This window comes from Rhynchophorus ferrugineus, unplaced genomic scaffold (assembly GCF_030347505.1).
Source record: "Rhynchophorus ferrugineus isolate W39M unplaced genomic scaffold, kcgeb_rfMv2 rfM3, whole genome shotgun sequence".
NCBI lineage: Eukaryota > Metazoa > Arthropoda > Insecta > Coleoptera > Curculionidae > Rhynchophorus > Rhynchophorus ferrugineus.
In genome coordinates this window covers 54,557,043-54,584,137 of record NW_027472582.1, presented here as the reverse complement: position 1 = coordinate 54,584,137, position 27,095 = coordinate 54,557,043, and the positions used below count along the sequence as shown (strand labels likewise).

At 33.9% G+C, this 27,095-nt stretch overlaps 1 protein-coding gene across 1 annotated transcript; it reads right to left on the bottom strand.

Annotated features, from left to right (window-relative positions):
* Nucleotides 1-4,164: 4,164 nt before the first annotated feature.
* apolpp (retinoid- and fatty-acid binding glycoprotein apolipophorin) lies at nucleotides 4,165-27,008 on the bottom strand. The gene is made up of 26 exons (XM_076399708.1): nucleotides 26,879-27,008; nucleotides 21,748-21,774; nucleotides 21,490-21,686; nucleotides 21,160-21,425; nucleotides 20,846-21,103; nucleotides 20,576-20,784; nucleotides 20,328-20,518; nucleotides 19,844-20,273; nucleotides 19,032-19,753; nucleotides 16,904-18,032; nucleotides 13,211-15,370; nucleotides 11,940-12,452; nucleotides 11,483-11,880; nucleotides 11,170-11,403; nucleotides 10,853-11,117; nucleotides 9,952-10,772; nucleotides 8,545-8,694; nucleotides 8,188-8,479; nucleotides 7,910-8,128; nucleotides 7,557-7,855; nucleotides 6,547-6,754; nucleotides 6,305-6,485; nucleotides 5,906-6,239; nucleotides 5,622-5,849; nucleotides 4,428-4,625; nucleotides 4,165-4,364 (listed from the first exon to the last, which is right to left on the bottom strand). Exons 1-26 carry the CDS (start codon nucleotides 26,964-26,966, stop codon nucleotides 4,353-4,355), a joined length of 10,029 nt encoding a protein of 3,342 aa, XP_076255823.1. The 5' UTR covers nucleotides 26,967-27,008; the 3' UTR covers nucleotides 4,165-4,352.
* Between the last annotated feature and the right edge of the window lie 87 nt (nucleotides 27,009-27,095).

Below are 27,095 nucleotides of genomic sequence, written 5' to 3'. Positions count from 1 at the left end.
GCGCACTGGACAAATTTCTCTTGATTCTTTACTCGTCTGCCTTGCTTCTCCATACCTCTGCTCCATACAGGGCCGCGGGCTTCCGTTCGTAGAGGATTTTCAGTAATTCGGCACTCATTTGAGTATTTCTGGTTATAATATTTAAAGACCATAACTCATATACGAATTATGAATATACATATGATACAAATGATATGAATTAACAAATTAAAAATATGATCTTCATCCAGCACCTAAATGATTTGAATCGCCTTAGAAATATACATCGAATCGAAATATTGGAAGTCTAGAGGAGACTGGTATTATTTTTCAACTAACTTAAGCCAATAGTGTTATACTCATTTAAAAATATCGAGATGTTTTGACGTAACATAAACCAATGCATATGAAACCACTTAATATTTGAATTGTTCTCTATTGGAACATTTATTCAAACAAATAAATTATCTAACTATGTTAAAATAAAAACCAATTTCGACTTATCATTAACCCTTTACAAAATTACTGAGTACAGCTCAAGTAGGCAATACTGTATAATACCGATTAGGGCTTTAGAGAATGTCCAGATACGAAGCACTAAAACGTGCTATTAATAACGCCAAAACAGCTAAATTATGAAGTAAAACTGTTTGTAATAAAGTTTCGACAAGTGTATCGGGTGACATTAAGGAACTAATTAGGAGAATGAGTATTAATTATCTATAAGAAATTAAAAAAATACATAAAAAAAGGATAAAAATATAAAGGGAACATTATAGTCGAACATAAAGGTCGTGGCGGTCGCCACAATAGTAAGAAAAATACGTGAATCGTTCCTCATAGCAGAAGCATAAAATTTAAATATGAAATTATCAAAGTGAAGATCGAATTTATTTATAATTGTTGCATATTTAATCAGTAGTACAATATTAAATAAATATTAATAATAAATATTATAAATTAATAAAAAAAATATTTAATTAATATATTGTTACTAGACGTTTCCGTCTAACTTACAATTTGTCTTTATGATAACTTAAATCTAGGTACATAACCAGGAGGATCCATCGGCCCTATCTCAGTCTTTGGTGTAATAATGTTTATATATGTCACTGATGTATTTTTATTATATGCACCTCACTACGCAACACTACATAAGATCAGATCGTTTGATTCTTTTGAGTCTGTGTCTTGTTCTGGTGGTATCCAATAGTTGTAATATTTCAATATTCGTGTGGGAAGGGAGTCTTTCCTCACGCCCCCTTGCAATTATCTTGACTTCTTGACTGACTGTGGGTATCTGAGGGTCTCGATGTAGGTAGTCAGTCCTATAGTATTTGGGTACACCCACAATAACTCTCAGGACTTTGTTCTGAAAAATTTGTATTTTATTTATGTTCCTCTTTGAAGAACATCCTCATAATTGAACTCCGTATGTCCATATAGGTCTCAATATTTGCTTATATAATAGCAATTTATTATGTACTGATAATTGTGATTTTCTTCCAATTAGCCGGTACATTTTCCTATATTTCAATTCTAGTTCTTTTCTTTTCTTCTTTATATGTTCCTTCCAGCGAAGTTTTGCATCGAGATTCATTCCGAGATATTTAGCATTGTTGCTATATGGAATGATAGTATTATTTAATGTTATGGGTACGGTCTGTTTATAGGTGAACTGCACATGTGCAGATTTACTTTCATTAATTCTTATTTTCCAAGCTTGTGTCCAATTATTTATATTGTCACTTGCCTGTTGTAACTTTCGTGAGGCTTCTTCTCTATTGTCTCCGACAGCTATAATCGCAGTATCATTTTCCGTTTGTGGTATATCACAAGTGTAGAGTAGATAAAGCATTGGTCCCAGTACACTTTCTTGTGAATAAAACATATATACGGTTTTTTTTCAATAAGTTCTATATTTTGATTAATAGTTTGAGTTATTAATTACTATAATATTAATATTATATTGAGATATGTTTGAGGTATTAATTAATATTATATTTTACATTTTAGTATAACATCGAGATCATGATTCAGAAAGAAAGTAAATGAATGCCACCTAATGCGATCTTAAATAATATATGTTGATCTATCATGAACTATATCATAAGTGAACATTAGATCGGTCAAGAAGGTTATAGCATCATATCGAATCCAATGTTATGTATTGCATGTTATGTATGTTATGCATTCACTACCATGTTGAATAGCAATGGAGAGGCGAGGCGCTACTTGGCGAATACCAACTCGGACTCAAATGAATTTAAAGACCACTTTGCGTATATCCACAACTAATGGAACTAATAATTTTTAGGGAGACATGTCCAGCTTATTAGGGAACCTGTGATGTTTGTAGACCTATATGACCTAACTGCGATTTTATGAAGGTTTCATCCACTTTTTGTACGTTGTCATTAGTAGATTTAAGCTAAGTCTCAATCTCTTAAGTAACAGGGGGTGCAAAAGTCACGCTGTGTTGTGTAGACGTCTACATTTTATTATGGGTAAATATACACCACAAGGAGTAAAAATAGTGACAATATTTATTGAAAATAATAGTTCCATTATTTCCCCTCAGCGGAAATTGCGTCAAAAATATCCTAATCGTCCAGTGCCTTATAAAACCGCAATTTATCGTTCACATACGAATTTTCCACAGTACGATACGACAGTACACAAGCCTCGTTCTGGAAAACAACGGACGTCTCGTAAAGCTGAATATGCGGCTCTGGTGGTTACACATTTCTGCGCGCAGTTTAAGGCGAATTTTAAAAACTGGTTTAAAAATGTTCCCGTAAAAAACTGAGTTATACACACAAATACTAATTTCGCGAAGTGGCGATTTAGCATGGCCTGCCAGATCTCCGGATTTAACAGCACCAAACATTTTCTTATGCGGTTTTTTAAAAAACAAAAGTTTATGTGAATAAGTCCCCAAATGATTCAATATATTGAAGACAATATTCGTCACGGAATTGAAGAAATTTAGCCCCAGATGTTGCAGGATGTCATGAAAAATGTATTAAAAAGAGCCGAAAGTTGCGTAGCAATTTAGCCGATATAATTTTTCAATCATAACGAAAAAATAACGTAAAGATCAATTAAACTTTTTATGAAAACCAAACTTAATTATCTTTTCTGCGAGCAAAGTTATAGACAATCAAAATAGTACTTTTGCCCCACGTTGTATTTGATTCAAAGTCCAATATTTACAATTCGATGCAAGAACTTGCAAATCGGCAGCCACACTACTCCAATAGAGTTCTGTTATAAGCCCTAGATGGCTTTTGATCTAGAAAGTTTCTAGTAGTGACTACGATTAGGACTTCCCATTGAATGAAACCCGGAGTAAAAATATATAATCCTACACGACTGGATCAATTCCTCTTGATTTTTGTCATGTTAGGTGGTTTTTGGAGGTTGTCAGAATAAAGTGTTACCCACCACAAAGTTATTTACTGAAGCAAATAACAAAGAGATATAAACCATTGTTATTTAAATGTCCATAGCCAAATTTTTCTAAAACTTCTTCCTAGGTAGTTCTGGCTGACCGTACATGTGCTTTGAAATATCTAAACAGAGTAGATAGATCGGTTGCTTGATTAGAATTAAATATTTCTTGAAATTGGTTGCAGAAATAATCTTCAGCTATATCTGGGTAAGTTTCAGCAGGAGTGTATACGGATACAATATGCGTTTTCACCGTGCCGTACCCATTTAAGCTAATAAAACAATAACATTAGACACCGTTCTTTTGTCAACCATGAAATCGATGCCCGCTGATCACTGGTCACTACCGAAATTAAAACTTTCATCGGCGGTCGGTAAATTAGTGGATATTGTTGTGGTGGATCTAATCATACGTAGCTCCAAGGAAAGAGCCAGTGAGGTTTAATATGTTGTCAATTCTAAAGCAACATTCTCTTTCTGTGCAATATGGTATCACACATTCCATACTCCAATGTGAAGGCTTTTCATCGAAGTTAAACATATCAGTAATTGAATTCTGTGGTTTTTCGCTATGAGTACTATTCAGTGGAATTCACAAATTAAACAATTTTGCTCATTCAAATCAATTTCTCACTCAAATTGAACTAATTTTTTAAAACCTCGGCATTTGTTGAATTCTTAATTGGTTTTATATCTTGATTTATCGTACCACTTAAAATAAAACAAGAAATATTGTATTAAAATATGTTTATATTCATTTTCTTATTCCTATAATATTGAAATTGCTTTGGTCTTAAACATTAATTAATAATTTAGGAATACCTTTTCATTCTGCGTATAAAAAACATTACAGTTAAAACTAAACCTATATATTGTTGCTATATCGTCATCGTTTCATCCTCTGTCTTACAGTACACCTATTAAACTTTTTTCTGTAAATTAAAATAGTTGTAAGCAAAATAAGCAATTTTATTATTTTGGTTATTATGCCTTACCGATGGTCTTTCTTTGCTCAATACTTCTGTGCAAACATTGGCAGCGTTCCACGCATTCACCAATTTGCACTCACAGTCCAGACCTTGCTCAACATTGATTAGTTGTTCTACTATATTTACAGCAGCAATGTGAACGAATTGTTTCTGTTCAGCTTTGTTGCTCAAATAGTTGTCGTTGATGAAGACGTTACCACGGTTCTGAAATTGAAGTGGTGCTCAGCTAGGACTAATTTTTATTGTTATCATTAAACAGTTGCACTTAACAATCTAAACGAATCGAAATGCATACAGTAACAGCGGTGATTGAAAAGGCTTCCGTATAATATTCCTGACCGTCTCATAAGATTTTAATCAGGCTACAAGGTGAGTAAATTATTACCGCAGAACTATTGCCAATTGCTGGAGTCGTATGTTTTCGAATGAAATTTTAAGGTCTCACATGAAGGGGTATTCTCAACATTTAAACTTATTTCTGTTGGAGTCCCAGAAAGTTGTGTCTTGATAACATTCTTGTATCTGCTATACCTGATAATATCCTAATAATAAAACAACTGTACTAGGGATATTTATCAACGACACAGTCATTATAGCAGAAGACATATCTATAGACTCTAGACTATCTCTGTCTATAAATAGTAGTGTTGTAGAAAAAGTACAAGTCAGAGGCAGTAAGAGACACAAATGGACTACTCGTTGAAAAATACAACTTAACAACTCCTACTCTATCCATGTCAATTTTGAGTTGTGACGAAATAATAAAAAACCTCGACATCCACTCGTTGGTAGGTTAATTTGAAAACAAAACATTCGATAAAAAGCCAGTAGATCAAATTTAAAATCCAAGATCTGTATTGGATAGTCAGAAGATACTTCAAACTTAACCCAAAATTGGTTTATCAGTCAAATATAGAGCCAATTTGGACTGATGGTATGCAATAAGACATCAAACGGGTTGGTAAACCAAGATATCGCTTTAAAATATGAAGTAAGTTTACTAAATCACAGTAAAACGGAAGCAATTTAGCTACTGGGCAACACCTAGGTAATCTTAGGTAATTAATTAAATTATATCCCGAACTCGTTTTGCTTTTGTATTGATGTAAGTGCACCAGAACAATAGTAGTGAGTCAGTTAAGTAAATTAAGATTGTATTAAGTATGCATAAAATGTGATAAAAAATTAAAAGAAACTTACGTTAACTACATATTCCAGACAATAATCATCATAGTTGATTTCCTTGTGAAGCTCTGAGCTTCCTTTAGGATTCTTCTTGCCTTGGGAGAAGGTAAGGACGGATTTTTCGTTGAATCCAACGATATCTTTGAATTTTTTACCGTCCTTCAGACCGAGAGATTTAACCGGACTGAACAAGTTAATTGATATTTGAGGGTTCTGGTAGATAGCGGCGAATATTTTCTGAATCTATAATATATAATTTGTTAAAATTCAGAGTAGCTTTTAGACTCTATTTTACTTACTGGATAGAATTTACCAATTTCGCAAGCTTCGCCATTGACAACGATGATCGATTTCAAGGCAGTTACTCTGAATGGATATTTGTAGGCTTCATCGAACGTGCGGGTTTTAAGATTCATCCCTGTGGCTAAACTGAGGTCGTGCAATATTTCCTTGACGGCTGTGACATAGGACTGAAGTTTTTCGTTTTCCAGTGGGGGGTATGTATCGTCCTTAGGATTTTCTGCGAATTTGACTGGTGGTAATTTACCTTTGAAGGTCATTTTTCCTTGGACGGTGAAGTGGGTTGGCCATTGGTGAACACCTCCATATGTGATAAGATGATATTCGACATCTCTGAAAATTAACAAATCCGACAATTTAATACATGTTTACAATTAGATTATTTTCGGTGTACTTACTTGATACCCTTGCTGCCGAACTCTTTGGTCAGATCTTGAATCAGAGGCTGCAGAAGTTTGTTGAGACCTTCATTCTGTTTAGAGGTATCGAGGATCAAGACGACATCAGCTGATTTGGATGGAAGTTTTACGCTGAATTTCTCACCGACACTGTAGGGCTTGTCACTGTTAGTACATTTAACTACAATAATAAAACAATTGTGTATCATATATCAGTACCATGTCAGTAGTTAGTTACATACCCAAATTTTCTGGTACTTTAACATCAATATATCGATGTTGACAAGCAGCCACGTAGGCCTTGGCGAGGGCTACTTCTGTGCCTGCAACTCCAGCAGCAAGTCCACGAGCGCAAGCTGATTTGAACTTGTCTACGGGTATGAACTCGTAGCAGTCGCTTAAAGACGAATCCGAACTGAAGAGTTTGTTACATGCAGCGTTATCTGAAACCTGGTCAATAAACACTGATTAATGCATTTTTATTGTTTGTTATAACTTTTCTTATTATTGAAGAGAAAAGAGTAGCCAAAGAAATTATTTCCTGTTTGTTAAATCGAGCTGAGATCATAAATTAATACGTCATACGCCAAATCACTATAGGATTCATATTTTGGAACATTCACATTTTGGAGGAACAGATTCTTCATTTCTCGTTTATAACATTTTTCGTCTATAATTAAATGATCTATATTTATATTAAATTAGTCTGTTTATTAATTTTAATGTTCTATCATCATTAGTTAATTTTTCATTCGGTAATTTTTTCCTGCATATGCAACAAGAAAAGAAACAGTACTTGATATATGATATAATACTTGATAATTCATAATATTTGACGACGACACAGTCTTGTGACAAGAGACATATCTTTGCACAGGACTATAGAAAAGTACAAATGGTAGCTATATGGGTATGGCATGGAACAGTTCTTTAGTTCTGATTAGTATTCGAGTAATTGTAAACTTTAGTTCAACGGAGCAATATTACTATTGTAATTAATTTCTAAATTAAGACTAGTGCAGTCTAAACTTAGAAAGTTTAGTCGCAATTAGTTAACTTTTTATACATTAGCTGCTTGTGAAGTGATAATTTAGTGAACTGAAGTCATAATGTATAAATTTCAACTTTTTGATTAAAAATCATTAGTAAAGAATTTGGCGATTGTGTAAGATTCTTAATTAAAGGCCAATATTATTATTGCAGCTGATGTTGATTGAATAATTGTATTTGTCAAGTAAAATAGTAGACTTACTAGTGCAGCTTCAGCAACAACATCACCACATCCGTTGCCCAGTTTGTATGAGTTCACGAAATCACTTTCAGATGTGACCACTTTTCCATCGGGTAATGTGTAGTCATCAAAAGGCTCATTGTTGCCGTTACCTAAGAGACCCTTGACCTGGCTGTGATAGAATCCGGAGATGGTAAAAGAGCATCCACTGAGGTCTGGCAAGCATGCGACTGTGGCCCCAGCCGAAGAATACAGGGTGACAATTTCGTAATTTCTGTATGCAGCTATTTTTGGTTTCCTTACTGGCAAGTCTTGAACAGCTAATAACATATATTTAATATTGGATTTTTAAAATTTTAGTTTAATTAGTTTACCATTTCCTAATTTGACTTGCCCGCCTTTGAGTAATGTAAGCTGATCGGTTTTATCAGCCAAAGTGATCGAAATCAACTGTCCGTCTTTATAAGAACCAGCGATGCTGAAGTTACCGTTAACAGCATCTCGAGCGAATAGATAGTTACATGATCCTGGAGCTGTAAACTGTTCGCCGTCGAAAGTAAATATATGTCGTCCCTGAACGACCATACCGAATACTAAAATATCGAAAGGGGTTTTGTTATTATTCTCGCCATATTTAAATAACGTTTCTTACATGGGAATGGCGGTATTAAAATCGGGTTTTGGAGTATATCGAGGATGATTTCTTCTAATTCATCCTCTGCTTCATCTCGAGTTAGGTAATTCAGAATTGAAGATCTACCGTCAATCCACGAGACTAAGCCAGTGTATAACGATGCTGAAAATAGGTTACTCTTGTCGATATCAAAATCGTCTATGTCACAGCAGTCACCTACTGCTTGAATTATCTTTTCTATAAGGTCGGCAAACAATGAAATGAGTTTGTCGATCACCGCATCTTCATCAATTTTTTCGTGCTTAACTACCTAAAATAATAATAAAACAGTAACGGTTAGTTGCTCATTATTTGAATGTTGGGGTTTATTCTTGCCTTAAGTAAGACTTCTAGCAGAGTATCGAGTATACCGACAATATCATCCCTAGCAGCAAATTCTGGAGGAATAAGTTCCTTGATAGTATTGAACACTTCTCCTATTGCAGTAACTGTGGCTTCTCCGCTAGGTAAGGTTTCTGCCAATACCTAAAAGATGTAATATGTTGTAATATGACTATCATGAACATTGAAACATGAACACGTTTGAGTAAGATGTAATGCAGCATAAAATGACCTGAATTATTGGTCTTGATTCATGATATAGAACGTAGTAGATAAATAACCGAAAGTTCATTATCATTATCAATAATCCATAGCTAGCGCTGGGTGAGATTGTCTAATTGTTTTATTTTCGTTTATATTTAAAAATTTGTTCCTTAACTGTACACCCACTGTCGTTTCTTAAACGAATAAATTCATTTCTAATACGGTTCTAATACGGAACATGTAAAATGTGTCCTAGCACCGTATCTAGCAGTGGATACGTTTATTTGTCTATATTAGGAATGAATTTCGTTGAAACTTACACTAACGAATATTCTTCATTAAATTTTGAGGGCGTTTATTCAGATCGTTTTCAATGATCTTGATTCATATCTTGACGTACATTTCCAAACTATTGTAATCTAGGTCTCAGAATTTGTTCTTCAACTGTGCATCTATTTATTTATTTCTAATGTAAGATTTATCCTAAACATCGTATATAGAATTGGATACCAGTTTCTTTCTCTATATTAAAGATGTCAAGTAGCTCAACTCCCTAATAGGTGATCGACCAGTTGTCAATTATTTTCTTCCTTTAACTATTCTTCATTAAGCCATATGCAATACGAACGATATCGAGAAGAAATCTAGAAGCCTCAATATTTGTAGTATCAAGGAGTTTGAACGCCATGTCTGTTTTCAAAAACTTTTGGCACAATTTCATCCACTATTATGTTGAAGAGCAGCCTCATGATGTTTGGCTAGTGTATATATTATAGTTTCGCTATTTTGCATCTAATATACATATTCCTCCATAAAGGATTTTCTCAGCTTTTCTCTTCGGTACTTTCCCAACGATTTAGAGAGATTCATAACTCGACAGTTTTTACGATATATACTATAACTTTTTTTAAATATAGGAACAATTATTGCTTCATTCTATGTTGTTGGTACTCCCTCCGATCACCAAAATATGCCAACTCAACGTGACGATGTTTACGGAATTTCAAATTACATGGCAAGTATCCATAATATTTGCACAAATGAACAGAAACAATTTTTACTCATTTTAGGTTCAAATATAAAGATATAAACTTGAAGAAAAGTGCCCTTTAATAGCGCTTTTAAGTTAGAAACTTGTTTAGTTTGATCGAGATTAAAAGAGTAAGAATAATTATATATAGGAACTATTTTACTTACCGTAGAAATTTGTTGTTTAACATCATCGAAAGACTTGAAGTTGTATTTGTTCGGCAGACCATCGATATACTCTTTAGCGTTCCGGGCGACTTTTTGGGCTACCCGTAATAAATCTTGAGCCAAACCACTAAACGTAGATCCAAGTCCTTTCAGTTCGTTTTCAGATAATTCAATTACTTGTGCGAATTTACCCAGAACCGTGAAAACAATTTCAGTGGCTGTTTTAATAGCCGACTCGAAGAGGTTATTTAATGCCTTAAGGCCGTCGGTTAAGGCGGGTATTAATTTAGTTTCGATCGCCTCGGCCACTTCTGCGAAAGTAGCCTGGAGTGTTTTTACAGACTCTTCAACGAGTTTACTGACTGCCTCGAATAATTGATCAAATGCGCTGATCAACGATGCCAAAACCTTAACAACCGGCTGCAATAGTTCATTAACGATCTTGTCGCTCTTGATTTCTTCTTTAAATTCGGCCAGCTCCTTGCTGTAATACTGTTTCAGGGGGTTTAGATTGGGTTGAGCTTTCTGAAGTAATTCTTGGACAGTTTTAGTCTCTGATTTGTATAGTTCGATCACTTCTTTGGACGCCTCCTTAAGACTGTCCAAGTATTCACTCGAACGCTGTTGGGTTTTCTTCAGTAGGTGTTCGATAGCTGCCGAATCGACTTTATGATCGGATTTCAGGAAGTCGGCCTCGTCCAACTTAATCGTTCCGTAGAACAATGATTTTTTGGCTCCGCCTTCCACGTGTTCGGCACGGGCGTCAGCGATTTGTCCCAGGATAAAGCCAGCGTTAACGTTCAGTTTGTTACTGGGTGTATCTAAAATCAATATAATTATTATAGCTGGAGTAAAATGCAGAAAGTGTTTTAATCTTCTAGGTAATACAGGATGAACATACTTTTAAACCAGGCAGAATATGACAATGTGTTGTAGTCCTTAATTTCCAGTCGGCTTACTAACGGATTATTATCAACTGAAGAAATCTCGGAATCAATAATTTGTTGTTTATCAGTAGCCTGCACCTTGTTACTAAACTTAATAAGGTTTTTGTTTAGTATTTTAACATATCCAGAACTTTCTTTTGGGTTCCATTTTAATCCGTACCCGTCTTCGTAGTTGTGCTTGCCAATCTGATATTTATATATTTCGTCGTATGCGAATGCCTAAAACATAAACTTTCAATTTTAAGATTCTTATTGTATAAAACAAGGCTACCTTTTCATTAGCAAGGACATTAAGATCCCAAGTGCCATCAATTCCCAGACCTTTACTATAAATTCTGAAGAATGACGAACCTCTGATTACATTTTTGCTAAGTTCTGCTGAGGTTCGGTAAATGGTTACTATTTTTTGATTTTCTTGAGCAAAAATGTCCAACTCGGATGTAAAATCTGATTTTGCAGTATTGTCCGTCTCGACTTCAATCACTTTAAATGAAGCTGCGAGTGGCTACGAAGTAACATAATTGTTAGGAGAAACGATAAAACCGTCTGCTATATCATTAATAATGATTAAATTAGACAAATACCTTCTTGAGACCAGGATGAGTAAAACGAACATCCCCTGAGACAGTATCTTTGACGCTAACGTCAAAATTCCCGGTTAAGAGGGATTTCTTAGTGGGGTGATTCTTCTTGTCGAGATACAATGCAAGGTTACCCTTAAATGATTTTTCAAGATATTGTGTTTGACTTTCCAGTGAAATAATCCTTTTCGGCGTCACCAGAGATAAAACCGATTCCTTTGGATGTAAAGCAAACGTGTATTGGTATTTGCTGTTTGCTGGATTTTGGAAGTGAACATCCACTACATGATCGATCTCCCATCCATTTGCTTTGGTTTCGGCTTTCAGCCCAAACTCGTGAGGAAGTCCAAGCTTGCGAAGATCCACGTTGACCTCTAGGAGTTGTTCGATTTTTTCTAGATCTATTAAAACATATTTGAATTAAATTTCACGTGTCGTGCATGTCGTTTATTTAACTAACCTTCTGTTGACATCTTATTGTCGATTTCGAAATGTACACAGTCTTGCTTCTTTTCGCAGTACGAAGTCTCCACTCTAAATCTACTGTCAGTCACCTTGAATTCTGCATCGATGGCTTCGGTACCCAAAACAGCATTTAATGAAATATGTTGGCCCTTTTCGCCGTCCTTAGCCTTGTCCAGTTCTTGAGAAATGTACTTAAAGTTTCCAGACTTTGTTTCTTCCTTCAATTTGAACGAGCCGGATCCTTCAGCGATGGTTTTACCGTTCTCTTCTCGTGTATTATAGTTTACAGTACCAGTGAGGAGGTTCTTGTTCGCAGATTTTGCTGTAATTTGAATTTTACGCTGATTATCAGCTCTGTTGAGGTCCCCTTGGAAGGTAATTTTGTTCCATTTAAGGGCTGCACAGTTTACTTGACCCTTAACAACGATATGATTATCATTTTCAACAAGAGCATTCAGTGAGCCATCGAATTCGAATTGTCTCTCTTGGTTGATTATTCTGGTTTCACCTGAAAATTGTTGTTCATTAATTTTTGTTCATTAATTTTAGTGATTTTCGAAGGACGGTATGGTGAAGCTGTATGCTAAAAATGCATAGGATGTTAAAGCAGTTCAACTATTAAACTTAAATATTATGTCATAAAGTCGACAGTTAAAAGAAGTTTAAAGTATTGTTCCCGGAAAATATGGCTTTAACATTTTAAAGATATGTTCGTCAAGCTAAAAAGTTTATAGGTTGGGGAAAAAGTATTTTAGATTTTTCCAAATATACGGTATACAGTTACTGGAAAAGTTGTTTATCTCTATTAATTCAATGAAGCTGTAGAGCAGTACGTTTGAAATCTCCATAGAACATTTTGGATGTAAAAGTGGCACCATTCGTTTACTTATTCATAGGTTATTGTGTTTTGAAATTTAATATTTTTGAATAGTAAAAAAATAGTAAAATATATAATTTTTAGTTGTAATAATAGATGAATATATGATAGAAGATAAATAAATAAATACATCTTGAATTAAATGAAAGAAAAGCGGTAAATATGCTGGTGTAAAGTTAACAAAAGAAATTGTAATTAATAAATAAAGTTGATAATAAAGTATATAAAAAATGTGATTATTTAGTGGATACGATTCTAATTAACAAGCAGTAAGGTAACAGTAATTTTTTGAAGAATAAAAATAGTTTGTTTTATAACATCAATACGAACATATGTGAGATAACAAATTAAAAATCAAGATATTATATATAGAACTATATTAAACTTACCACCGTATTGGGTGTTGGAGATTAAACTTGCTTTGAAATACAATTCGGTTAACTTTCCTTCGGGAGTGGTGTATTTAAGATCAATAAGAGGTTGCTTTTCATTTTGAACAATTTCTGCATATGACTTGTGCACTCTACTTCCATCTGTTGTCACTTGCATGTTACTGATCACTTTCCGACAGTCTTTTGAACATTTTGCATCTAGTACCAGATCTATTGTTTGGCAATCTAATACTGGAGCTTTGAGATTACTGACCAAATTAAGTTGAGCTTCCGGCGAATCCAGGAAGAACCCTTTCAATTTCAAATATCTGTCACCGTAAGTCAAAGCCAAATCTCCTGTGTCTTTGTTTTTCTCGGATTTATAGTTTGAGCTTATGCCGATGGGCTCCAGACTGCCTAGACGGAGATTCGCTGTAACTGTACCTTCATCTTCTCCAACTTTGAATTTTCCTTCTGTGTTAATGTTGACAATAGTTGCGCTTTCCGACTGGGCCAAAATTATGGTATGTCCGCTGAACTCAGTTGGTTTAGTCTTTCCATCTGGAGTGAGTAATAGAACTTTTAAGTCTATATTTAGCGTTCGTAAAGATTTCAGGGTGGTCTGTATCTGTGTACTGAAATCGCCTGATAATTTCGTGTCGGATTTCGTATCGTATGAACCTTTGACGATGGCAGTGTTGCCTGCACCGTAGCTGGAAGTGATTTCATAGGTTGCTACATCGTCGTTGCCGTTAAAGCTAACGATAAGGGTAAAAGGATCGTATTTTCTGGGAATAACCTTATTCGTAAAAGTATAAATCTCTTTGTCGCCTGGTGATGTACCCTTCAGAGCAAATTGCACAGTAAGAGCCAAACCTTTCTGGTCTTCGAAAGTGAAGGTAAGATCGCCATCTATGGTACCTTCTTCTACGTCGGTATCTCTCCAAGTCGCTTTCGACGTTAACGTAACGCCCGGATCGCTTTTACTGTTCAAATAACTAAAACTTACTTGTGCATGGCCACTTTCTAACTTTTTGTTGGTTTGAACGGCGGAATCACCTTTGAGAATCACACACTTGTCGAGAACGGTTAGTTTAATTTCGCCGCTATCCTTTCCGTTCTGGCTGTCACCCGAATCCGATGCCTTCAAAATCAATTCGATGGGCGTGTCGAACGCGTCGAGCTTATTCTCGGAATTTATATGGTTTTCGGAATATTGGTTCTTGGTGCTGAAAAAGATCTTGCTCTGCGGGTTTTTGATTAAATGTGGATACACGGTGACGGAAACGTCAAACCTCTCGGAGAGGATAATGTGAAACACCGTGTCCGCTTTCACTTTAACGTTGCCCTTCGGTAATTCGATGAGAATGTCTCCTTTACCGGATCCTTTGCTGGATTGTAAGCTTCCGTCGACCCTAAGAACATCCTTGATGTTCAGCTTGATGCTCCCGCTCGCGTCTAGTCCCGGACGAGCCTTCAAATAGGCATCAATGATAGCCTCGCTGCCGCAGTTTATTTTTAAGAAACTGTCTAATTCTTCACGGGAAGCCTTTAAACTAGTGGAAATCTTATAGGGCGACGGTTGGCTTGAAATCTTAAGCGTTAAGTCGCCGCCAACGTTCAAACTATGAGAGAGAATGGCGTGTTTTACCTTACCGTCGAGTTCTACTTTCTGACCGTTGATCACGACCTTCTCGTAAATCTTACTCTCGTCATTGAGCAACACCTTTCTCTTCGATTGCACCTCGAGTTTATTTTCCAGTCCCCAAATGTCAAACTCTAGATCGTAGTCGCCCTCCGTTTTTTCGTCGATTTTCAGATCGAACTCGGTGCCGACTTTAATGTCGCCCACTTCCACTCTGACGTCGTATTCGAGATTCTTGGGACTCTCTTCGAAATCGAATTTCCCATTGAATTTCATCAATGGATAACTAGCACTATTCTCGGTTTTGAGCTTGTAATCTTGCGGTGTATTATAATGAGAGGCGTACGAGTTCTTTAATATTAGGATCGTATCTTGAGCGTTTAAGTCGGGACCGTGAATTAATGTCAGCGAACTTTGGAAATTTTGAATCTGTCCCTTCAGTTTTCCCTTTAGATGGACATTGGCTTTGGGGTTGACGCTATTTTGAACTGTAGCGTCATACGTAAATTCATCCCCAGATTTTGCAATTTGTCCTGGAAACCAAAGAGTATAATTAAGTTTTTGAAGAAAAAAGATAAAAGCTTTTTATTTTAGTCTATGAACGAAGTATGTTAAATAGTTACTTTAATTACTGCATTACGTTAACTAAATGTATTATTTTTATACTGAATAATTATTTTAACTAAATACTGTCTGGATATTCTGTAAAAATAGTATTTTTATCGTAATATGTGGGTGTATGTCTTATGATCAGATATATCTCTTGGCTAATAATAAACAAAGTAAACAACTATTAAACTACTTAGTTTACATAACTATTCACATTCATTACTGGGAAATTCATTATTTGAAAGAGAAAATATTAAACAAATACATAAAGATATAATAAACAAACCTGCAGCCAAAGCCTGTCGAACACTTTTAGAAAGTTATGGTCATACAGCCACATCCCAATTATCAGTATGGGTTTCAATGATTTAGAACTGGTGATTTTAATATGAATAACAAATAGCAACCTAAATGACAAAAAGAGGTAGAAAATCCAACTCAAGCCCTTAAAGAACTTACAGACAATTTAACAGTTGATAAATCAATTGTTTCCAGACACTTACATGTGATGGCTAATATTCAAAAAGAGCGAAAATAAAACCGTTTCAATTTCGAGATTGCATTTGTTGATAGGAAAATAAAGACACATTTTTATATTATGACCGATGATGACAACTGTGAAAACCCAAATGCAATAAGACATGGGTCAGTCCAGTACATCGATACCAAAGAGAGATATTCATGACCATAAAGTCTGTGCATGTTGGGATCAGCAAGATGTAATGTATTACGAGATGAAATTGAAAGCTGAATGAAAATGTTACTGCAGATATCTATCGGCGTCATTTGAACAAGTTTAACGACGCGTTGTTGTATAAAAGACCTACAATAGCGCAGCTAACACGCAGAATTATCATCACCTTTTTACAGGTTTTTTTACACTCGACCACACGTTGCAAGATTTATGGAGGATATACTGTTGCAGCTTAAATAGGAAGTACTCATTAGACAACGCCATTATTATTATTATTTAATCAGATTATCACTTAATCAGATCTGTGCAGCATGGCTTGGCTGATATACGGATTCAAAGTACTAAAGGAATGCGATATTTAAACACGGTATGGCTATGTTACCAGAAGAAGCTAAGGAAAAAATTGTGGAATGTGATATATCATGCCAATTTTTCCTAATAATTGTGTTTTTAAAGTAAAAAAATCATTAGAATACAGGCAAGCACTCAATATATAAATTTTAGTTGAGATTTCATTAGTTACCTCAAAAGTACTCAGAGTTTATTGTATGTTATGCGGACTGAAGGTTTTAAGAGGTGGAAGTAAATACATTAATGAAATTCAATGAACTCCAACAAAGTTAGCCTAAGAAATTGTATTATATAATAAGTAACTAAAATGAAAAACTTTCTATCTTTAGTATTAACTTTGATTGAAAATTAATGGATGAAAAGTGAAAAATGTTGTGATTTAATCTATTTAGATAAAAATGTAATTAATTACCTTTAACGCTAATTGAATCTTGGCCACTGGCTACCTTGAGGTCAGTAGAGTAACTGTCGCCAGCTTTGCCTACATATCCATTGATTTCATATTGTTTTTGCGGTTCTATTGTGAACTTAATATTCTGGAAGTTGTATTTAACATCATTTCCACTAGTCTGAACCACAATTTGCCCCTCTATTTTTGCTGGTAACACTTGTTGACCGCTGGGAGTTCTGACATCGATAATCGGTCGGAATACTTTCTGTTGTGGGGATCCTGAGACGCTGACTCCGAATTTGGCTAGATATTCATTCTTTCCATAGTTGTATTTGGCTAAAAGCGAGTGTTCTACATGGTTGCTGATGTATTTCAATTCAGCTACTGCACTCTCTCCTGGCCAGGTTGCACTGGCTCGTAGATATTTTTCAGGTGCATATTCTCCTTGTAGTTCGAGGGAAGCTTTTTTACCACCACTTTTGTTAATAGTGTCTATTACAAAGGATCCACGACTTTTATCATAGGTATGTTTCAGAACGAATGCGGATGCATCATCATTTTCAATAGAGACGTCCAATTTCGCGTGTCCGGACAATGGGAAAGGTAAAGTTGGAATATTTTTATCGGTGGTTGGACCATTTAATTCAATGCAAAGGGATAATCCTGTGAAAGGACTCAACTGGTCTACGCAAATCGAGAAATCTTTAACTTGGCTCAGTTTCAGCAATTTCTTTTCTTCGGCTTTAGCTGGCTCCCTGGTTTGGAAGACAATCTCGTGATTAACAGAAATTAGTTTCTGTTCATTGACCGGTAAACCATATTTCAACTCAAAGCCAGTGTTCTTGTCCCAAGATAGTTTTATATCGGCCCCGTTTGCTGAGTGTAAAGTGGTTATTACTTTCAAACCGTTTTCGATTATAAAAGCGTCCAAGCTAAGACGACCAGTCACCTCAATGTTGACGCTCGGTACTGCCTTGATCGATAGCTCTCCACTTTCAGGGTTACTGATAATTTTACGGAGATCTATGGAACCTTGTAGTTGAGCTTGAATATTGGCAGCACCCTCTGCGGCTAATCTCAGTGGGAAACCAAGAGATGTGGGGTAGTCAATTTGAGCGTCGAGTAAAAGAACATTTTCTCTTATTGTCTCCTAAAACAAATAAATAAACAAACATATTAGTATGAAAGAGATCTTTATCTCCTATCTGGAGAGATATTAGGTATATGCTTTTTTCATCAAGCTTCAAGTTATATTCAAAATAGAAATATTTTAGTATTTTTTATGAGTTTGAAAGGATAGGTCGCAATATTTCAGAATTACCAAATATCGAATCTGTCTTTATTTTATAAGAATCCCAACAAATGATGAGTGTTATGTGATGATGAATGTGCAATTATTGGTATGTATATACAGCGAAAATCTCAATCTTACAGTCTTATCACACTTTAAGTAGGTTCGATAATTTGAAGATGAACAACTGCAAATTACATTAGATGAATGGATGCAATCAGGATCTTATTCATAACACAAACAAACTGTCTTTTATGTAGTAGTCAAAGTTTTCAAGTCGAATTCAATTTCTACCAAAATGATTAGAAAAATTAGTCCTTAATATAACATCTACTTTGAAAAATAAGTAATTTTTGGGTAAAAGGCAGAACAGAACTATTTAAACCTATGGGATGCAAATAAAGTTAATTACAAATTCGTTTAATTATCAATGCTTATCGTTACGTAAACAACGAAGAACTGTATGATGATCTAGAAATTAAACGAGTCTATGAAGTTCTCGATGATTTTGCGTTAGAGTATGAAATGGTGTTACTAAATCACAACGTTGAAGTAACACATCTACTGGACAACGCCTATGAAATCAGACGATTGAAGCGAGCTAAATCACACGAACTTTAATTTAAATTTAGAAACTATCTAAGGATATATTTATCCGGCTCTTGTCTTGCTTGCATATTGATACAAGAACAACAGTAATAAATTAGTTTAGAAATTATATTCTACTAAGTAAAATTAAAAAAATATATACTTCGATTAGGGTGATGACAAGACAGATAGATTGCAGCAGCATTTTTTCTATGTTAAACTTAGCGGTATGTATGTTATAATTGTTAAATTAGTAGAACAATTTTTTACCTGGAAATTTTTCAGTTTATCCAATCCTTGTGTAAGCTTTTCGAAAACATTATCAATAAATCCTTCAGGTGTCAACGAATCAGCGTTTTGATTGATATTCAGGAAAAATAATTCAGCACCGAATGTTTTCAGAGTGAAATCAACGTCTAAATCTTTGCTAAGCTCACTGGCTTTGACTAGAACTTTTTTTGCTATGGCGTCCAATTCCGTTTTGCTAACATCACGTTTTGTCCTCTGGAATGTCTGTTTCACTTTACCGTCAATGTATTCCTTTAGTGTGTTGAAAGTGCTGGTGGTTTTGGTGGCAAATTCCTTGCGGCGGGCATTTTTCAGGAGACCGTTGGGTCCTAGGTAGTGTTCGATGACTTTGTCCAAATTTTCCTGTCTAGTTTCCAGTTCCAAGAAGTTTATTTCGTGTCCAAATAGTTGAGCAGTCAGATTCAAGCTGCTGGAGCGCGGTAACCAAGAATTTTGGGAATAAATCACGTTGGCTTCGGATGAGGCTCCCAGTCCCAGGCTATCCACTGCATAAGATACATCGCTGTTAAAGGAATATCTTCGTGGATCGATGTGGAAACGCTTCTTGGGAGTGAAGTTGAAGAATTTTTTAGCTAGAGCTTTGTCGGGATTGGTGGAAACTTGCAGTGAGCGAACGTGACTGCTGATGAAGCCTCCGACTTGAATGCTGGGTTCTTTCTCTAATAGAGCCTTAATGACGTTTCCTAAAATATATGACATAATTATAGATTATTCAATTAAAGTTACAGAAACAAATACGATTAGTTTGCTCATCAAAAATTATTGTTACTTACCAGCTTTGGCATTAGGGCATCGGGCAACAGCTAAGTAAGCTTTGATTCTTATTTCCGTATCTTGTTGGATATCTTGTAAAATTTGTAATGCGCTATCGCGAAGTTTGGCTTTGCATGCGTCGGCTGTATAAGCTTCCAATGCCGCGACACGGACTCTGTTAAGAGCATTTTTGTTTTGGGCTACTGCCACGAGTTTTTGCAAGATATTATCGGTCAAAAATTTGACGTTCTTAAGCGCTTTCAGGGAAAAGATGACATCATTTTCTTGGTCTTTGGTCGTAATTTTTGTTGACAATTTTGAAGCCAGTTTATCGAGTAATGCTTTAGCTCCGGCGTTATTTTCACAGTCATGTTGACGGCAGAATTGTCCAGCCAAATTGCCGATACCCAAGTAAGCTTGTCGCGGTAATTTAGGATTATTCAAGAGTTGCTAAAATGAGTATTGTTAATATATTTAAGAATCCATCCGTAACAAGACACTCACCGTTGCCGAAGCTACCGAACTCTCAGTGGCATGATTTACAACATTGAGACCAAACAGGGCAATGATAGAATCCTCCTCATTTAACTCGTTCTTCTTCAAGAGTTCCAATAGGGCTTCGACACTCTCTCCATTTCCTGATCTTAACAACCCGTCCAAGTAAATCCTAACCGCTGCATCTTTATCTCCAACACCTACACAGTGTTTCGTTTATATATTTTGCCCATTTAGTTTGGTGGAAAGAAACTTACCTACTCCACTTTTAACCTGATTATAGGCAGCTAATAAATCTTCCTTTTTACTGACTCTGATTACCTTCAAGAGATTGATAAACTGGCTGGCGGTTTTGTCACTGACAACCTGCTGAACTTCCTTGGCTACTTCTTTGATAGCGTTGATGATGGTGTGAACACTGCAGGCTGGAGCAACGACTGGATGTGGGGCTTCGAAAATGATCGATCTAATAAAATAACAGGAACATTTATTAAGACTACAGTAAGGATGGTATAGCTGAAATATACCTTGGTTGGCTGACAGGTGCTTGTGGGCTTTCTTTGGAAGTACCCGCAAGTTGCAATTTACTGGTGATTTGAGCTTTAGCACCACTTTGTCCTACTGAGAACGGAATGAACAGATAGTTTTCCGTGACTGTAGCTTGATCTACGACGCCATTTTTCAGCTTCAAAACCGACTGATAATCGCCTTTCAGAAGGGGACTGGATTTAAATTCGCTGTTCAAGTTGAAAGCTGTTGTTAGGTATGCTTGTTGGATGTTCTCTCTGAAAAATCGCTTCGTTAATTTTACTAATCTAATTATTGCATACCTATTTAATACCTGAAAGCGCATTTATTCAAGTTTCTTGTCTTTTGAATGATCTTCAAGTTTCCTTCTTTCTGTGTAGTCACTTGAGTTGGGCAACGTCCAAAGACATCGGTTTCGTATTGTGACTTCATGGAAGCTTGCAAGATCGAGGCAATAGCTCTCTTCACGTTGATTGAGTTTTGATTATCCCCTGGTACAACGCAGATACTGTCTGACAATTCGCCATCATTGAAGTTGACTCGGATAGGCTTGTCGATATCAGGAATGGTACCAACTTTCTGTGATATTGATAAATAGTGTTTCGAAATATTTAATTAACACTTTTCTTAGTATCTTAATTACCTTCCCATTTGCATTAATGATTTGAACATTGTTTAGTCTTAGAAGTTGATTACAGTCACCGAGTTGACTCAGCAATACTTCGGCTTTGACCTCTGTACTCGTTGTCTCACCAGGTGCCGAGGACAATGAGATAACAATTTTTCCATCGTAATTATATTTGTAGGTAGTTCCTGGTAGGTACTTGAAGGTGCTTGCAGCTTCAAAAAGAGTAACAAATAACAATAACTATGACGATAACAAAAACGGTTTGATACTTACCACCTTTACATCCACTTTGGCAAACATCTGTAACAGAACAGTTAAACGTTTTAATATTGAAAAACAATTATAAGGAAACAGTTCTTTTTCAGTTTCTGTTATTTTTGTTTGAAGATTCGAAGAGAAAGAACATTTTATGTTGATTTATTCCATAATGTTTGAGTTCCAACTATAAACTGATTATGAATAAAATTCAAGGACAATCCTTCAACATATGGTATGAATTTCAAAAGACACACTTTATTTTTAGTGGAAATAGTTTTCACTCTAATCGAAAATATTTTAGCATTTCTAAATTGGATATGGAAAATTATGGAAACAATGAGATTCATACTAACAAATAAATTCTGTAGCTCATATAGAGAGGTATAAGGTCAGTAATCTTTACAGATCAGATCAGAAATATAATTAAATATTATCCAAAAATGATTGTCTATAAGAATGGAAATATGATGCTTTTGCTTCTAAATTTCCTCCTCTAGAAGTTCCCTCGTGTATATTTCCTCCTCTAAACAAGAGGAAATGAGTGTATCTCTAATAAATTTAATAATAAAATAATAAAGCTTTATCTTCATAAAATAATAAATAAATTATTAATCTAGAAGCTCCAAAAAGAGACAAAAAGGACAATCAAACAAGGACAATTCTTGTAATTATGGTTTATATTTAAAAAGACTTCATTTTTAGTGGAAATATTTTTCACTCCAATGAGTATATTTTTAACATTTCTAAATTGGATATGAAAAACTATGAAAACAATGAGATCCTAACAAATAGATTCTATAGCTCATATAGAGAGGTATAAGGTTAGTAACCTCTACAAGATTAGAAAAAATAATTGACTATTATCCGAAAATTATTGACTATAAGTATAGAAATAGTACTTTTCCTTCTAAATTTCCTCGTCTTAACAAAAGGAAATGAGTATATTTCTAATATTCTCGCTGCAACACAGCTTTTATCTGCATAATAAATAAATTATGAATCCAGAAGCTACAAAAAAGATAAAAACACCTACTAAACGCAAATTTCTAAAAATATACGAGCAGACCAGCAAGAATGCTGAAAACCCGTCCATTTGACAGGAGAATTCCAATTTTGTCTCAAAAAACAATTTCCTAATATTTAACCAATGTAAGATATTAGTTTCGGACATCACATCATTATATATCAGCATTGAAACAAAGGCTTGAAAGAAAATTTAATAACCATTTGTTCAGAATCAATGTGCAGAAAATACACACAGTAATATTTTCATTAAAATGGCTGAGTTTACGGAGATTTGTAAACAAGCAATTATACCCATAAAACGGCAACTTTAAACAAAGCAAATATTAGTTACCAGGAAATTAATTTGATTAGAAAAAAGGTAAAAAATTAAATCAATAATGATTCAGTACAGTTCAAAGCGATTAAATAAGACCTGTTGACAATCACATATCTCACTCGATACCTTTTACATATTCGCAACGATACGTTCGTTCTATTAGGATCTGTTGGGAAATGGTTATTATTATCTCAATTATTTTAAGTGGATAATGAGCCCTGACTTGGAATGATCATTGTCGTATAATTCCGAGAGGACAGACAATGAATGAAATTTTGTCACTTACTCTCTGGAATTATATATGTCAAGTTCACTTTATACCGTTCCCGCTTGTCACAAGTCAAAACGTATAACAAAACAAACGTTGTTTATGGTTAGGATTGTCTACGTTTCACCAAATTATTTCGTTTTAATATAATAAATATGTTTTATTGTATTATATTTTAATATAATAAATATCTGCTATAATGTTTATAATTTCTTAGTTGTATTTTATTGTTGTTGTTATTGTTGTTGTATCTTATTGTTGTTCTTGTTGTCATCTTATTTCTTAGTGGAACTAAAAACTTCTAATATCTTATTTTTTATGATTAAATTAAATTAAATTTTAGAATAAGACACAGATGAGGAAAACACATTTGAGCAAAACTTCAAGAATGTTTAAAAGGATATTGTAATTTGTTTACAATACTTTATTCTATTAGGATTACAAAAAAATAGTTTATTGCCCATTTGTTAATTAGTGCATGTAATATATTTTGGTTTGCAATACGTGGTTTAACATTTTCTAGATTATATCAGTCATTATTTTAATTCTATTCATGCCAAAGCTTTATTTGGTTTTACACGATTTTCTCAGTCAGACAGTGAGTCAACTAAACATTTTTAATATTAAATTATTAAATAATTACTGGTGAAAGTGATGATGGAAGCTTGCAAATGTTGTTACTGATGATGTTAATGCTTTAAAATAATGCGAAAAATATTTACATTTACTCATAAAGACTTAAATTTGCAGTAGAACCCTCAATACACATTTTTATATACTATATATCACAGAAGTATTATTAGAGACAGAAAGGCAGAAAATAAATTATAGATTTTCTTTAGGCTATTTTTGTTTACTATCAAAATATTATTGAAATTCCGTTACCAAACGCATTTTTTTCCACATTTTAGATGTCAACGTCCCCGATCCTTATCAAATCTGACCTTTTGAGTTTTGCAAAAAAATGAAAAAAAAACATTTACTAATATATGAAGTCTGTATGAGAGATATGGCAAAAATCTGACCTTTTAATCTAGTTACAAGTTCAAGAATAACAATGTAGATACAAGAGAGCTAAATTTAGCCAATGTCAATGTCGGGTAGTCATCCGCAGTGATTACTCAAATTTGAAACTTATTTTAAACCCATGATAATGTATCTAATATTCCTAAGAAGTTTCAACAACAAAAATATTGAAAAAATAAACCGGATATTATATCTCTGTTTAAGCAAAAAGTGATTTGTTTAAAATTATTTTAACTTAATTTATGAAAATATAACAATAAATTAAAAAATATATCCAATGTGTTCAAATATTTAGGAATTAACTGATTATTAAAAGAATGTATCTTTTAATATTTGATATTTTTAAACTCGAATAAAGAGGTTTTATATAAAAAAAATAATGAAGTTGATATGAAATACTAATTAAAGTTAATGTTTAAAATCATACGACAATCGACGATTTTTTATTAATTTTTAGGTTAACTTTTAATAGTAAGAAAGCATTAATTAAAAAACTATCAATTCTTATCATATTGTAATTTGGTCGGTTCAGAAAGTTCAGTGATGATACTTATGAATATATTTAAATTGTTAGCAACTTATTTATTTGCGAATTCTTTATCGCTTGTTATCGAATAATATAAACTTTTATTGCATTTAAGATATTCGTCTTTTTTCTCGAAGCAAGGTCGGGACCTTGTTTGTTTCAATTGATGTAAAAATCTTTTATCGGATTTTTATCAATAATTTCATGTAACAGATCATTAAATTTCACGGATGTTGAAAAATACGTTTATCGCTTCATTTTTCTTTCGCAATTTCGATGCTGTTATCATTTCTAACCCCCGAGGGATTGTTTTACTAATAAAATTCAACCTTATATTTTCGGTTAAGTAGTTCATTTTCAATAAATCGTCAAACAATAATATTAACAATGATATTATAACATTTTAAAAACATATTTTACTAATATGATTTACAGTGGTAAAGTTTCTTAATGGTGCAAGTTCTTAGAGTTACAGAATCGGATTTTGTTTTATTTAGACGTCCCTTTATTGATAGCGACACTAGGTCAGCACTGATTATTTGTAACCTATTATAAAAGAAACATATTTGAAGCTCTTATATTATTTAGTTAATGCCTATCCTTAATTCAGATGACAACTTAATATATTTTCCTATGTTAATACATTTATTATTAATAATAAAATGTAATTTTTAGATTAAACCAAAAATCTATATTAGCGTCACAAAATTAAAAAAATGTACAATTTTATTAGTCGAACAAATTAACCATTATATTTTTGTATATTCAATTCAGCCTCAGAATATTTGTGGCCGCAAAACTCGGGAAGTAATTTACAAATAAACTTGATCTCTTTGCATAGCATTGTGAAGAGAGGACGTTGACATTAACAAAAGAGGAGTATTTCTATATACCCTTAGATTGAAAATTCCTATAAAAATTTGAAATTTCAAGGATTTTGTCTTATAATTGTCATAGTTAGATTTCCACAGTCAGTTATAATATTAACCATATTTTACAATTATGCTTTAATCTAACCGTTATTAATTTTGATAACAAAAATCCAACTTGCGTATAGTGGTATCTGTAAAACTCAAGCAGTAATTGATTGATTGTCTTAAAATTCGAACATGACAATTTAATGATTTTGCAAAGTTGGATGAAGACTGAACATGATAAAATAACATAAATAATGTGAAATAATTTTAAGGATTAAAGACATCCATTTGGAAAGGTATGCACCAACAAATTTATTAAATTTGAGAAATTATTTTTCCTACAATACTTTGTTTGGCTATATGTTTATTTTTAATTATAAACCTCCATTACAGTATCAAAAGTAGTAATAGTTGGTATATATACTTTTCCAGTAGGCAGAAAGAACTACAATTAAATGTTAAGAACTCAATTAAATGTTAATATGGTATAATATGGGTTATATGACGGTTACTATATAATACATTTTTCAATGAAATTAGTTAAAAACAAAAAACTAATGTAAAATGGAGATTGTTGCATGCATTTATTATAAAATAAATACAGTTAATATCAACAACTTGTAATGTGAAGTATGGAAGAGCAGAAAAGTTGCCCTAATTGGTGAGCAGAAAGTGGTTTTCACTTTAAGATAATTTCTAAATGGTTTAATGAAAATCATTCATATTTATTATCACATTGTAATATTATTACTTTATATGTTTATATTATATTACACTATAAGCTATTTTCATAATTCATTTCATATTTCATGAATATTCAATGAAATTTATTAATTACATTTTGTTCAAAAGTCCTTTAATAGCAAACTTATTTTTTCAAAATAGGTATTGAAATGTGCAAAAGCTCTCATAAATTATCATAAGTAGTTTTAACTGTTTCTGTTAGATAGAAATATTCACGTTTAATTTTAGGAAAATACTTTGATAAACGATCTGTCACTGGCAATGCATTATACAAGCACAAATATGTTGGTTCGTTTTGGCTGTATCGCGTCTTGACAACCTACCTCCACTTTGTACATGTCCAAACACTAAAACTAAGAAGAACACTAGGACCAAAGATGGCCCACGCAGCCGCTGGTCACTGCCGTCCATCCTGATAGAAGTCGACACCACAACAACTGCAGATAATTACCCAGTCGCTTGTTTTATAGTCCCCTCTAAGTTCACTTTGAGCATAGCATTGATAAGAGTCTAAACAGGATAATTCTTTGTTCGTATCAT